The sequence below is a fragment of the Thermobia domestica genome, chromosome 12 (genome assembly GCF_964235325.1).
Source record: "Thermobia domestica chromosome 12, izTheDome1.hap1.1, whole genome shotgun sequence".
NCBI lineage: Eukaryota > Metazoa > Arthropoda > Insecta > Zygentoma > Lepismatidae > Thermobia > Thermobia domestica.
In genome coordinates this window covers 203418965-203434398 of record NC_137465.1, presented here as the reverse complement: position 1 = coordinate 203434398, position 15434 = coordinate 203418965, and the positions used below count along the sequence as shown (strand labels likewise).

At 35.7% G+C, this 15434-nt stretch overlaps 1 protein-coding gene across 1 annotated transcript in view; it reads left to right on the top strand.

The window, feature by feature from the left end:
• The window catches only part of LOC145666948 (retinol dehydrogenase 12-like), a 64436-nt gene extending 49790 nt beyond the window's left edge, over nucleotides 1–14646 (top strand). Inside the window, exons 7-8 of the mRNA XM_081734567.1 lie at nucleotides 5962–6051; nucleotides 11595–14646. Coding sequence (XP_081590693.1) covers nucleotides 5962–6051; nucleotides 11595–11714 — 210 coding nt within the window. The 3' untranslated portion in view covers nucleotides 11715–14646. The remainder of the gene's footprint in view (nucleotides 1–5961; nucleotides 6052–11594) is intronic.
• The last annotated feature ends 788 nt before the right edge of the window (nucleotides 14647–15434 follow it).

The window sequence follows — 15434 nt, the reverse complement described above, 5'->3', positions numbered from 1 at the left end:
ATAATCAAGCAAAAGAAAAATGATAAATTTCGTATTATTTTTAGTAAGGCAGGCTCTTAAGCTGGAAGATATTTAATTTCATTTAAGGCAGTTTGAAACACTTATTTTATAAAATGTGAATTATCTCTGTGTTAATTGTTTTAAATTTATTTTCAGGAAAGAACCGTCTTGCTAGTACTAGGGAAATTCCCGTAATTGAACGCGCAAAGTATCGAAAGTGAACTTCAAAAACAAAACCATTTATTTTACGCCGTAAAATATTTGCCATGAATGATATCTTTGTTTTAATATATTTGATATTCATGTTTGGCGAACGTTAATAAGGCTCCTGGGATGACTTGATCTACACTTGTTCGTTTGTCTGCCTGTACCCCACACACATTACAGGGTACAACTTTCGGTCTTAAATTTTCAGGGTACAAGCACGAGACACATTAAATTTCCTCTATAGATTTTGGCGGTATACCAATGTAAAATTTAAAAAATGTCGACAATTTTGTTTTCAAAATAGCGGGTATCCACACTACAAGGCGCAATTTTGGGTCTTTTGAATATAAATTTTCAGAGTAGAAGCACGAGACACTCTAAATTAGCTGTATATATATTTTGGCGGCCATCCAACGTAAAATTTCAAAATGGCGGCCATTTTTCGGCTAGAGGGTATCTACGCTACAGGATGCAATTTTCGGACTTTTAAGTTTAAATTTTGAGTATAGAAGCAAGACGTTCTAAATTTGCCGTGTAGATTTTCTCGGCGATTCAATGTAAAATTTCAAAATGGCGTCCAGTTTTTCAAAACAGTAGTGAACAGAATATTGTTGCAAGTTGCGATAATTTCATTCTTGAAATACAAATAAAATTTTAACACTTTTACCCCAAAGACATTGAAATATTTCGAAAAAACCCAATTAAACCCGAAAAAACCCAATTAAACCCGAAAATACCCGAAAAAACCCATATGGGCCCAGGTGGGTTGGGGTTTTTCAAAAATACCCGGGTTTTTTCAAACCCTGCTGATAACACTCTAGGAATACGTAGATAACACTCTAGGATTACGCTATTTGCATGGAATTTTCCCAAAAAATATTGTATTTATAGAAAACTTTTATGCCCTCCTAAGGTTAACCTTTACTCGAAAATTGTTTAGATAATACATTTTCAAAAATACAATGGGCTGATTTTGTCAAAAAGAAAAGCGTATATGTAATTTATTTCTAGTGGGATCTCTATTGTAAAGCTACAGTCTCATACGTTTTCTAGCTACATATCCTTCTTATTTCTTTTTGCGAGTTAGCATGCAGCAGCAGCAGCCGTAGCACTGATCAATGACGGATTCATGTTATGGATGTCACATGACGAGAACTGTATTTTGGGCTTTTCAGAACAGCATTCAACACTTCTGTCACCTTGTCGTCGGCAGTAGCGGTCTGTAAGCTTCCAGATCGATCTTTGTCGTACACCGGGCCCGTCTCATGGGGCATCTTTCACAACTTCAACAGTGCAACATGTGAGATTTCTCTCTCTCTGAGTGGGATCCATTAAACTCAGCTGCAATCACCCTGGCAGATCGTCTACCATTCTTCTTTACGATCTCAATTCGTTCTGAGATTGTTAGCAACATCTTACGTCACCTGGAAGGCTGGGGGGGGGGGGAATGCTACAATGGCATATTTTCACCCTTTGTGACACACTAACTTCTTAACCAACAACGGTAGGAGAAAATGGACTGCACCACTGTTTCCCTGAGATCGAGCTTGTGTCATATGATACCCTACATGCCCCCCTTTCCATTTCAAAATCTAAAGTTGGATCCAAGATGTCGGTTTTCAAGATGGCCGCCATGGCAACCATGTGCAATATGGTCCATTACCCAGCCGAACAACATATATCATGAACCCATATGTATAGGTTCTACAGACCTTGGTGCAAGTTAGTTGTAAACGTGGGGCCCCACACCACCTAAGGCCAGCCCTGTCTATATATATATATATATATATATATATATATATATATATATATATATATATAGAGAGAGAGAGAGAGAGAGAGAGTGGCGTATCCAAGGGGGGGCTATAGCCTCCCTTGACGCTCAGATATACACTGGATAAAATGGGCTTCAATCCTGCTTTACACTGGATAAAACGGCAAAATATGGTTCAGCCCCTCCCTTGATCATATCCTGGATCCACCCATATATATATACACGGTCCTACCAAAAAAGTGCCATATTTTGAGGAATGATAGTATTGGTCACGGCAAGCAATCGATCGAGATATCGATGAAACGACCACTTTATTTTGTACACATTGCTTTAAAGGTACATATCTCGAGAACTAATCAAGATATTGGAGTCATTCAAAAACGTGTTGCAGATACGTAGCACACGTAATAGGCATTAGGGGCCGTTCGCTGTTTTTGATAAATTTTACCTTTTCCATCTCTCTTGTAACACTTTGTAATGCAAGGCTGAACCCCTCCTCCTTTGTCACGTAAGGCTTTTTGATTTTTGTTTTTTCATCAATTTTGCTTTTTTCGGGAGGAGGGGTGGTCACAATGAAAAAATAATTTTAATGGCAGAACTTTTCATTACAAAATTCTTGTATTTTGAATATATTTGTAGTTTTTTCGCCAACAAATCAAAGTATTAGAAAATGGTAGTACCGTAATAATATTTTAACCTCATAAGGTTGTTTAATTAACCAATTTTAATTTTTCGAAATTCCATACTGTCGTTTCCCCAAGGAGATCGCACGTAACGTCTTAGGTCACGCAGGAGGATACAAGTGAAACAGGATCTAGAGAATTGACATTGGCCTCTTTTTTCTGGAATCCAGGATGCTTCCTGTATGTGAAGTTTCGCAGTGTAGACGACACAAAGAAGTTCTCTTCCTCATAGACCACACATTCGACGTGGCTGCCCACGTGAGGGAGCAGGGACATCTCGTTTGTGAACAAGCTTTCGACCATCTTCTTTAGACTTCAGTTTACCTCTTTACAAATTCTTCCTGTTCTAAATCAGTGCCAGAATGCGAATAAACTTGATTTCTCTTGGAAAAATTCAAATCTAAAGATAGAAAATTAAGTATGTGATGAATATCCGACGAATTCGGGTTTTAATATCTTATTTTACTTGGATCGTTCTGTCGCGGAAAATATTATTTCACGAAAAAAACGTTTCACTGTTTCACATGCAAAACCCTTTAGAAAAATAGAGTGGGTAATTATTCAAATCAAAAGTTTTAAATCTATTCTAAAAAATAGCGATACGACTGGGAACGCAAGGGCATTTTCAAGCGGTAGTTACCATCGTCAACAACTAACTCCAGAAAAGCGTGTATTGTAAACGCATTGCGACGAATCCGACGATAGCTACAAATACACGAAGGGTTCGTCATCAGTCATGCTTGGTGTCTAGTATCGTCTTTAAATCCCTTTTGCATGATCCAATTTATACAGGCTATATGTTCTCAATTTTCCAAAACAATATAAATATTGACTTATAAAAATGAAAAGAACTGAATTAAATTATTTATTTAAAATATTGCATATAAACCTGAGGATAAAAATACAGATTACAGAAAAAACACGTTACATAACGAAGACGTTAACTCTCTCCTCCCTTGTGTCATACTTTGTAACGCAAAGCCGAACCCTCTCTCCTCCTTTGCTGCGTTACGTAATATGTATCCCGGAATTCATATTCAAATTTCTATCTGCCCATTCAAATTTATGTCTGCCCATTGAATTAAAACAATTGAAAGTTGTTTGTTTCCACAACAATACAAGCGAATGGGAAAAGCACAAAGGTGTTTTTGACATCTTTCTTTCACTCTTGGTTAGACCACGCGTGTGTGTGTTTATGTCTGGGTATAACAAACGGTTCTGCGAACTCAAAATATTTTAACAACCGGTTCTAGCGAGCAGGTGCGAACCGGCTGAAGAGCACCACTGGTTATAGACAAGTAGAGAGAAATTTGCAATAGTATTTAATTGTATTCTTAATTATTACTAATGAAAATCCAGTCTCATGTGTTCATAATTCATTATATTCCTATCTTATCTTTAAAAGATGAACGTGAACAAAGCCAAAGCTTATGAGGTTGACGGGGACGTCCCTCCCAATTCCCTTCTCCCTTCTTATGACCGCAAGCAGCTGATACTTGCTTGAAATGTGGGAACGCAGTGATCGCCATGATCAACATCGGCAATATTCTGCTCAATCTCATTCATAAACTAATTACATTATACACTATCTTGTTAGCTTGTTTGTGTACCTCTTAAAGCTTACTTCCAATACGTACGCCTTCCATTATGAACAAAAAGAATTCTAGTGTCAGGTCTAGTTTAAGGAATAAGTTTTAAAAAATCACCACATTTGGACTTCGCATACTGTGATCACCTGTAGAAGAATAGTGTGATTAGTTTCAGAGGAAAACGAGAGAGCGCGATTTCTTACTGCGCACTCGCCTTCCGAACTGCTCCCGAGTCTGGTCTAGATTAAGGAAGACATTTTCAATTCCTTCTACGAGAGTAATACTAAATTACAGTAAATCTGCCTCAGTTGGCCAACCATCAAATAATATGATGCCCTCATTCTTATTCTAGTGCCTCACGCGCACACCACTCATTTGTCCTCACCCTCAAATAACATTGATATCCTAATCCTCATTCGCTGCCAGCACCACTGTACTGAAATGAGGGTAAGGATGGTCCTCATGAAGGAAACTTGCTGTCATGTATTGCATGTTCTCAGTATTGGTTGTGCCTTGCTCGATAGGTGGTATGGCCAATTGGATGTTTACTTGAATCGCGAGCAATTGGAAAACTACTTTAAACATTCGCCAATAAACTCTAATCTAGGAAACAAAAACCAATTCCGATGTGATCCATCATCATCGTTTATTCCAACATTTCCTGGTATACTTGCACAAAAGTATTAATGTTGCCGTTAATGTATACAACTAATTATAATAATATGTTTTATGATTGTATTTACCACAAGGTGTAAGGAGTTAAAAGTAATAGTAAATACATTTGTAACAGGCATCAGTAAAGCCATACCACTTAGTGGACTGTAACGTATAGGACTTTAAAAGAAATCTTTCTTGATGCCTAATCTAATTCTTGTTTTTTCACAATGCCTTAATTCACCCACGGATATTTCAACTGTGAATAATGCTGTAGGCAAGTGATCGTTTATCTAATATTACGAGGCACATCCAAAAGATAAGTGTACTAGACTTTTGTAGGTTTCAAAAAAGTATTTAAAACAAAACTTTTACATGGTTACATCAGCATCTTTCCATGCAGTCGCCATCCCTCTCGATGCATTTAATGAGACGAGGGATCATTTTTTTTTAATGCCTTGGTCAAAGAAGTCTCCGCCACCTCTTTTGCTCAATTCTTCATCTCCACCTTTACTTCCTCGTCAGTTGAAACTTTCTTTCCACCCATGTGCATCTTGAGGGAGGTGAACAGATGATAGTCTGAAAGCGGGAGGTGAGGGAAATGCGTGGGATGGTTCAAAACATTTCATCCGAATGACTCCAAAAGTTGCTTTGTTGCATTGGCCGTATTTGGTCTGGCATTGTCGTCCAGAAAGCAGATTTCCTTCGTAAACAGTCCCCTCGCCTTGTTCTGAATTGTTTTGATCTCGTTAAAAACTTCAGACCAAGAGTTTCTCTTCACAAAGAGATCACGGACAATGCTGTGAATCTCGCACTTGGTGGCAAATTTTATTGACATCTTTCACGGGAGACATTATTATGGCCTCAGTTTCGGTCATCGTGATTGGGCTCGCTGAAAAGTGTAGGAGCTAAGCTACACAGTAGTGTGACCAACATAGCAACAACAAATTCCCTCAGTTCGCACGGGCCCTAGTACACTTATATTGTGGAAGTGCCTCGAATTTTCTGATATTTAACCGTATTGCAATATAAAATTCATGTTTATTTTCTGCAGAGTCCAAAGCGGGGAGCAGTGACACAGATCTACCTGGCGGTGGATCATAGGGTCCAGTCAGTGAGTGGCCAATATTTTGATGACTGTGAGGTAACTACTAATTATCTTAAATTCTCAACTTATTTAAATTACATATTTCTCACTTTTACTAAGCTTAAGGTATTGGCTCCTCCCCGATAAACACCATTTTTACAAAGACACTTATAAGTCGGGTGGAGAGGATTACGTGCTAGAGTGAAATTTAGAGCTATGTCGGTGGTAGTTCATTACCTGAAGGGTCACCCCTACGGATTTGGCCTAAATGGGGTAGCCAGACGAAGAGTGTTCTGGGAGAAGGCAGCAGTTCTCAAAGTTCGTAGAAATCATAGTGATTGATACGGCAACATGGACATTAATCTCAGGCGTGGTCAGAGTAATTTTAATGGTTATGATACTGCTTGGTGGAAGGCAACGGGAAACCACCACTCTATTTTTCCCTAGTTTGCTGATAACAAAAAGAGAACATATGTACAATGGTCTTTCGCAGGTCAAAATATAGTTCCGGAGGTCAAATATCGCCCCATTCGGATCTTCGGGAGGGAATAATGGCTTGAGAAAGACTGTTGGTCGAGAAAGTAACAATGGGAGAAAATAGAGAAAGAAAGACAAGCAAGAGCAAAAGGTTTAGGATAGAGACATGGAACGTACGTACTATGTTACAGGAAGGAAAATTAGAAAATCTTAAATGAGAAATGAAACAAAATAATCTCAATACATGGCCAAAGATATCAGATAGACTATATTATGATTCACGACAGGTATCGGAATAGTTTGAAGAGCGCGAAGACCCTTCAAGGAGCAGACATTTTCTCTTATCATAATCTTGTGCTACTGGAAATAGATATTCAACTGAAAAATATAGATAGAAGAAAAATAGGCAACAAAGTATTGAACACTGAAAAGTTGAAAGACGAGGAAATAAGAAATCTTTTCGTTGAAAAATTCGAAGAAAAATATTAAAACGAGGAAAGGATAGGTGCAGGTAGTAACGGATAGTGGGAACATATTAAACTTTGCATACAGGAGGCTACAGAAAATGTAGTAGATTGCGTCTAAGAACACAAACGTCTAAAAAACCGTGGGTTACGGAACATATATCGCAGAAAATGAGGGAGAGGAAGACTTGGAAATAGGTTGATACAGAAGAGGGCAGAAAGATGTACAGAAAGTTAAACAATGAGTTACGATGGGAAAGAGGTAGAGCAAGGGAAGAGTTTTACAAAAGAAAATGCTAGGACGGAAAATGCAAATTAGATAGAATTGGGAAATATGAGGAAATGTAAAAGGAGGTGAAATTGTGTTATTTTGGAGGAAACAAATGGATATTACGGTGGCAGTAGAAAATAAGAATGGGAAGGTAGTCAGCGAGAAAAGTGAAGAGTAGAAAGAGTATGTTGAAGACTTATATGAGAGTAGGGATAGACCGTGTTACCTAAATGTTAAAGTAGAAAATGAAGTACTCAAGGATGATAAAGGATTTTGTATTCTTTGGGATGAGTTTGAAAAGGCTATATCCGAGATTAGGAATGGAAAGGCAACCAGTATAGATAATATAACAATCGAATTCATTAAAAATATGGGAGACAAGACCAAGAAAGAAATGTTCCGTCTCTGCAATGAAATATATGAAACAGGAGAGTGGGCGAAAGACTTCCTGAAAATAATCATGATACCTATGGCTAAGAAATCGAACCCAAAGAAGTGTGAGGATTATAGAACTGTTAGTCTCATATCTTATGCAGCTAAAATTCTGCTCTGAATACTGAACGGAAGATTGTATGGAAGAACAAACGAAAAAGTTGAGAAGAAACAGTTTATGTTTAGGAGAGATACGGGCATAAGAGACGCAATTGGATTATTAAGGGTGATCGGTGAAAAGTTTATAGAAAAAGGAAAATAGGTGTGTGTTGTATTTATTGATCTAGAAATATCTTTTGACCGGGTGAATTGGGAATTGTTGTTGGGAGTTCTAAAGAAGATTGGGTTGGAATGGTAAGATCTAAGACTCATATGAAACTTATATATGAATCAACAAATAATTGTTAGGATAAGGGAGGAACTGACTGAGAAAAGTGCAATTGGAAGAGAAGTTCTACAAGGATGCTGTCTCTCGCCATCATTTAATATATATTAGAAGAGATAGTGAAAAAGAGCATACATGTTGTAGACGGCATTTCGGTAGGAGGCAGAATGATTAGATGTATAAGATTTGCAGACATGCTTGTTGCAGAAACTGAAAAGAAAATCAATAGGATGTTAGAAAACTTAAGAAAGGATTTCGAAGAATATGGGATGAAAATAAATGTTAGAAAGACAAAATCCATGGTGATTGGAACGATGCGGTCTGTGTCAAATATAAAAGTGGAAGAGGAGAAAATAGAAGAAGTGAATAGTTTTCGATATATGGGTAGTATTATTAGTAATGAGATGAAATGGGATCGTGAAATAAAAGCAAGGATAGGAATGGCGAAAGAAACCTTCAGGAGGAAGAAAAGTCTGTTTTGTGAAACCTTGAATAAAGATTTGAGAAAAAGACTTATAATGCTTCGTGTGGAGTGTTCCTCAGAAGTTCATCAGAATATGGTATTTGTCGGTAGCTGTAGGCACTGGTTAACTGGGGTATTTTGCTAGGGAGACTATTTCCTCTTACTTTTGATAATGATAACAATTTCGGCCTGGGGCCGCGGTGAAAATGGTAAGTTTTTTGATTGTACTAAGCACAAAGAGAGAATAAAGTTAAAAGTTGAGAAAGAGCTGTCGGTACATAAAGTAAATTTTAATAGGTCAATATTTCATTCGATTTCCCGCGTAAATTTTGATTCAATTTGTTCCCATACTGAAACCTTACTGAGGTTAAACTATGATGCTTTACTCAATGATCTGGAATAAGAAATTTTCAACTAAATCAACGTTCTATTTACCCACCCCAGAGCCAAGTAATGGTTTTAAGAGTTAGAAACGATTATCTAGTTAGAAACAAGGTATTCACCATTATTCTGGCTGAAAAAGTGCCCAGTTCCGAGTTCTTTCTTATAATCCTTTGTAACAGGTAAAATAGATCAGTAGAAATCATTATGCAAAATACATTAAAAGTCTTCATCTCGGCGAAATTAAAATACCGCTAATTTTACAGTAATTATGTGATATCTTCAAATAGATAAAAGATAATCGAAATGTGGAACAAGAGCGCCCTAGACAATATCATTTTACATGAGATACCGTTATCACGACTCACTTATCTGCTTTCGATTTCGAGCCATTTTGAAAATCGGCATTTATTTTCGCGTTTCTAAACAGCTGAAAACGGAAAGCCACTAGGTGACTTGTGATAACGGTACCTCACGCAAAATAATATTGTCTAGGGCGCTCTTGTTCCATATTTCAATTATCTTTTATCTATTTAAAGATATCACATAATTACTTTAAAATTAGCGGTATTTTAATTTCGCCGGGATGAAGACTCTTAACTTCTAAACTATACAGGTTAATCAATATTCAGAAATAAGGAATTACATTTACAACTGATAACAATCTTTCAAGGACGATGAAATAAAGGACAATTTTTACGAAGAAGGGCGCGTATTTGATCAACTCCCCCTTGAACATTTTCCAAATGTTTTAATGCCGTTTATGAAACATTATTTGTGTCATTAAAAGTCTAGGAAGTCGTTTTTAGCCAGGACATCTAGACACAATGTAAGAAAATAGAAACGCTTTCAAAATTTCAACTGGAATCCCAAACAAAAAAGAAACATTAGTTAGATTCAATGATGGAAGAGTACGAAAGCGAATGGGTTGAATGAACAGGAAATTTTTCGACCCAATTCAAAGAAAACTATTTTATAATTTCATTCACAAAGCCTCTAGAAAAAAAAATAAGCTGCAAGTACTAAGAAAAAAGTAAAAAAAATCACTGATAATACTAAATTTCAACAATTATTTATACTCCAATGCATCAATTTCATATTAGAAAATTCTCGTTGAATGTAATACTCCTATAGAAGGATTCTAAAGAAAATGTACAAAATTATCATTATTAATGGAAATTCAAAAAGGACATTCATATGAAAAGAACACTTTTTAAAAAATAATGAAATCTGGAAATTCAAAAATGTTTATTTTTAATGGAATATCATTCATGCTTAAAATTCATCTTTAAAAATATAATACTTTTTGGAGATTTTGTTACTGTATTTTTCACAAATATCCCAAATATTTCGTATCACCGTTTTGCCAAAGGAATTGACGTCATCTTTGATAGATACGATGACGTTTCTTTTAAATTTTTCGAGTCTCAATTACGATCGAAAGGAATAAAACGCAAACAAATTATAATATCAATTCGTTCAACAAGAGCCCCTACAGACTTTAAAGTTTTTTTTTCTCATGCTCTCATAATAAACTGCAACCTTTTCACTTACTTTGTCTGCATGCTGCTGCTCCTTTACAAATTAGCGCTGAAACAGAGCTTGACTTGAAGTATCTAACAAAAAAAGAAAAGAAAAAAGAAAGAAAGGAAGAAAGAAAGAAAAGAAAGGAAAAGGAAAAAGAAATTCCATTAAGCTGTCATTTAGCTGCTCAATCACTTGGGGAAAATATTTGTAATATTTTCCCTGCATTACATGCTCTGACTGGTTGCGACACGACAAGCTAATACAAGCTAATCTGGAAGTAAGCAACAATGTCTAAACCCTGTATTAGAAATATTTGTTGGGGATATCCTCTCAAGTTTTGGAAATAACACTGAAACTCCAATGAATTTTAATAAGATTGAAGAAGTCCGCAATCATTTGTTTGCCAAACTAAGAATTACCCAGATGAACTACATTATGAACTACACAAAATAGTGGATTCAATTTAAATTTATTCAGAGTTTTTGTACTTCTGATGCATTATGTTTTCATTGCCTTACAGCTGCAGCCCAAACATACTTATGGAAAAATGTGTCACCACTGATATATCAGCCTGTGACCTTTATACAATTAGGCTTTAAATTTCAAAATGGCAACCTGCACCCAACGTAAATGCAAGAAACTCCTTTGCAGAATCTTTAATTACTCCTTGTAAGTTCAATGCTGACTTCAGAACAATGTTCTGAACTTGCACAAAATCTTATATAAATTGTATATCAGTATGGAAATATATTTATAAAAACTGTTAAAACTTACCTACATAAGTCTCAAAATAAATATCGTTCCAACTGTCACAATGTTAACGACTTACTTCCTCTTTTTGACAATGATCAAATGTGTATTTTACAATATTCATTATGTTTCTAATTCAATATCTTATAGAAACAACCTTTTAATAGTAATAAACAACGTTTAATTGACCATTACATCGATTGAATCAAGAAGTCATAATTGGGCTTAAAAAATATGATCATTTATTTTCTACGATTACCTGAGGAATTCCATTCTTCAAGTTTTTCTTAACTTCATTTATCAATCAGTATGAACTATATACTGCTGACAATATCAATAGTTGTACTCTTGTTGTGTTCAATGTTATCTACAAAATAAAATCTTACAGCTTTTTGAAACAGAATCTTACATTTGCACTATAAGTTGTAATATGTATTTTCTGTTTTGTAGGAAGTTGAAATGAATCCACTCGTCTATGATGAAGCATTTCGACAAAAGTTGTGGAGAAGAACGGAAGAACTAGTGAAACTGGAAGACAACGAAAAGCTTCTGATTTCTTGGAAGAAGTAACAACAAAATGTGCTTGGAAGAAGTAAGAACAAAATGTTCCTTATGTGCTTGTGGTTTCAACTAAGCAAGAGACTGTGGAGAACGAAGAACTCAGATTTCGGTTGGGACAATCTGTTTAAAGTTGTTGCAAGAAAGGACTTATCGCTGATATGTTGAATTTCTTGTTAATGGCGTTTGTCATATGAGGAGTGGATTGTGCAGGTAGAGACAAAAATGTTTCCTGTGATAAGTGAAACGAGTGAAGTTTCTGAAAAGCTGAGAATGTTGTTTCACTGATTTTCTTTTCTTTTGTCAACATTTACAAAATTTATTTCACGGAGAGAATTATGTTTTAAAACAGAAAAACAGTTATAAGTCAATTCATTGTGGAAAATATCCTTCTTCAACGTGTTAATTTTAAACTGTCATCTTAAAATAATTATTTTTTTAATAGTATTTACATTGGGTGTTCTCAGCTGTTTTCAATCAGATAGGTAAAACTACTGTTTTAAAAAGTATAGGATTCATAATTCCCTACCATCTTCCACATACCAAATATGAGTATAATGTGGAGTGTTTATCAAAATCATACGTGAAGAATTACATATCATCATCATTATCATCGTTACTATTACTCAAGAGGGAATTACTGAAATGTTTACAGCAATTAATTCTTCTTTGTCTCCACATTTTCCAATGTTTATATGGGGTTGGCGTTCTCGTCTTTAATTCTTTTCCTCCACTCTCCTCTATTCTCCATTCCTTTTTGATCAAATTATTTTTTATCTTGTGCTTTCATCCATCTTGGGTCTTCCTCTCTTCCTTCCAATTCTCTTTCCCACATAGTCGTCGTTTCTTTGTCTTACATGCCCAAGCCACCTCATTCCCCATTCTAGAAGTTTTTTACTGCAGGGTCCCACCTTAAAAATGTCTATTATATAATCGTTTCTTATACTGTCCTTTCTCGTCCCAGCACAGATTCATCCTTCTCCAGTTTAGCCAGCCAGATTGTAGTTTGTGTTGGGTTTCTGTATGTAGTCATTCACCGTTGTCGAGATACAATCCAAGATAATTACATTTCGAGATCTCTCTTTGTAGCCGTAGGAAGTTCCCGTCTTCTTTGTTGAGTTCCATATATTTTATATTGGTCTTTGTTCTACTTATTCTGAATTCCATCTCTTCCAACATCCTTCTACATTCTTTCTATTTCTTCTCTATCCAATAAATTGATAACAATTACAAACTAATTCTTAGTTGTGCTGATTATTAAAACATATATCGTATTAATTTTATTTGGTAAAAGATTTGATAAAGCTCCGTAAGTTTCGACATTAAATCTGCAATGGTTAACGAGAATTCCATTACTAAAGACAGAGAAAAAATCGGTGTTCTATTTGTTAATGAAGCTCACTATCCAATCTAATTGTAAAACGCATCGTTCATTGTAAAAAATACCTGTAATACAGTAAATTCAACATTTTTAGTTCAAAACTAGAATTTTAAACTAAATCGACTGATCTAGAATTTTGTCCGTAGCTTCGGAAGTCTTTTTAAGGGAAAGGGTGACTGTTGCTTTTTTCTTGTCGTAGGTTGTACCATTGTTTGAAGTTGTTCAGAGCCGGTTTAAATCACTCTAGAGCCCTAGGCTATATTTCTGAAACCACCCCTTTCAAAAGCAATATAATGCAGTGTATTTTGAAATATATTTCTACTTAGCTAATTTGGTACCGCTGTACTTACTGCTTCCCATTTGGGTTTAATACGTGTAACAATTGTTAGGCCATATCCTGATCAACATGCATTTTGATCTCGTAAAGAGAAAAGCGTGTTATAATCTGTAATGCTTTAAACCTCATATGAGTAATTTCTAGTGCAATAAATTAATTTATTCCGTTATATATCATATAAAGAGGGAAAGAGCCATCCCAAGAATGTTTACCACCCTAAGCTCCAATTTACACACCCTAGGCACTAATCAAGGCCTAAGTGTGTTCACGGTTGTTATTTACTAAATATGATCAACTCCTTTACTAACATAATGCGCTTGGTTTTCCTGAACAGAAGAAAGTGGTAGTTTCCTAACTTGGCTCTGGTTCATCACTAATTATACCACAAATTATGCAATTGGAATCCAACAAAGGTTAACAGTTAGGAATTAATCGTTGCTTCATCTTTGGTATTTGTGTTTCCGAAATTTCTTAATTAAAAACGGAAGACTTATGTGATGCTCATTCATTGCCACTTAATACTCAGCGTGTGGACATTACCTTATAACGAACTCTGCACCGATTTAGAGATTGCGTGTTCTTGGAACGCCTCCTTATTGAGACATAGTTCAGAGTTTGAAATAACGTTTAATTCAAAAACTACAAGATTATTTACGTTACTCCAACTTCTTAGCTCCCGAATTTCTAGTCTTTTTATAATTCAGAGCCCTCTAAATAAAAATCAGAATTAACAATAGATTCTTCAGGTTTATTTACCGATTCACTCATCTAGATTTCAACATTACTGACACAACCAACGAATAACATTTATCACTCATAAATAGGTATGTTCCAATTACTGTTTAGTTTGGTGGTATGGCTCTCGAATAGAAGGAAAAGTATGATGGCCACCTGATTCACCAAGACATTAGTAAAAATTTATTAGTTGACAAAGTAGAAGAAGCTATAGACCTACTATCACGTTGTCAAAGTTCCTTCAAAATGCACCAGAAACTTCACAGTGACCTTGATGTATAAATTATGTATGTTACTTGTTTCTTTAAAAAATGTATGAATCACTTAGCTGTAGAAAAAGGTGTCTGTCTGTTAAAAATAATTGAAGCTATTATCTTTATAAATTATTTTCTTTTTATATGAAGAGCCGTATGCAGAGTTTTTTAGCGTTGGATTAAGAACTTAACAACGCTAAAAATGGCTCTGCATACGATTCAAAATATTTTGTATTATATTAAATTGATCTCAAATATATTAAAAATAGATTGTTTTATTTTAATTCTTTCCTTGATGCTACACGTAAACTTATCTGAGTAAATTGAGCCTCGGTGGCTCAGTGGTAGAGTGTTCACCTTTGATGTATGGGGTCTCTGGTTCGATATCAGCTCCTGTCAAGTGGGCTTTGTGATGGACAAATACCGTGTGGTGCGCTTTCTCGGAGTTTCTTGCTTTCTTTTTTCCACTATTATCATCTATCTCATTATCATTGTCTCCTTTAGCCTTGGTGCTTCTGAGACGTCGAATTAAAAATAATATGTTGTAACTAATAAGCTAAAGAAACACTGAGCACCCACCATGGAGCTCAGAAATTTGTCTTTATAGTGATTGTGGGCCATGGCTCGGGACAAAAGTTTCAGGGCGGCAAATTTTGTCAGAGCATTTTTTTTTCGTAGTCTAGTTGAGAAAATTTCAGACTTATTATGCATGCTCTCGTGCATATGACACTTTAACATTTGCAAATATCCAGGTAACAAGAAATTGAGTTGAGTTTTGAGTTTCGTTCAGCAGCGAGGCCATCTGAGACGTGGACCTACTGATTAACAGGAATCCGAACCATATAAGCTCCTGCCGGGAATCGAACCCGGGTCTTCCACGGCAAAGTCGCGTAAGTTACCCGCTTAGCCACGAAGGAGCTCTAACAAGAACCTGTTTGTCTAGGAAGAAGTATATAACATTTTAATTATGAATTTACATTTATTAGTAGCTGAAGTCCTTGTCTTTGCAGAGGGCTTATGAAAGT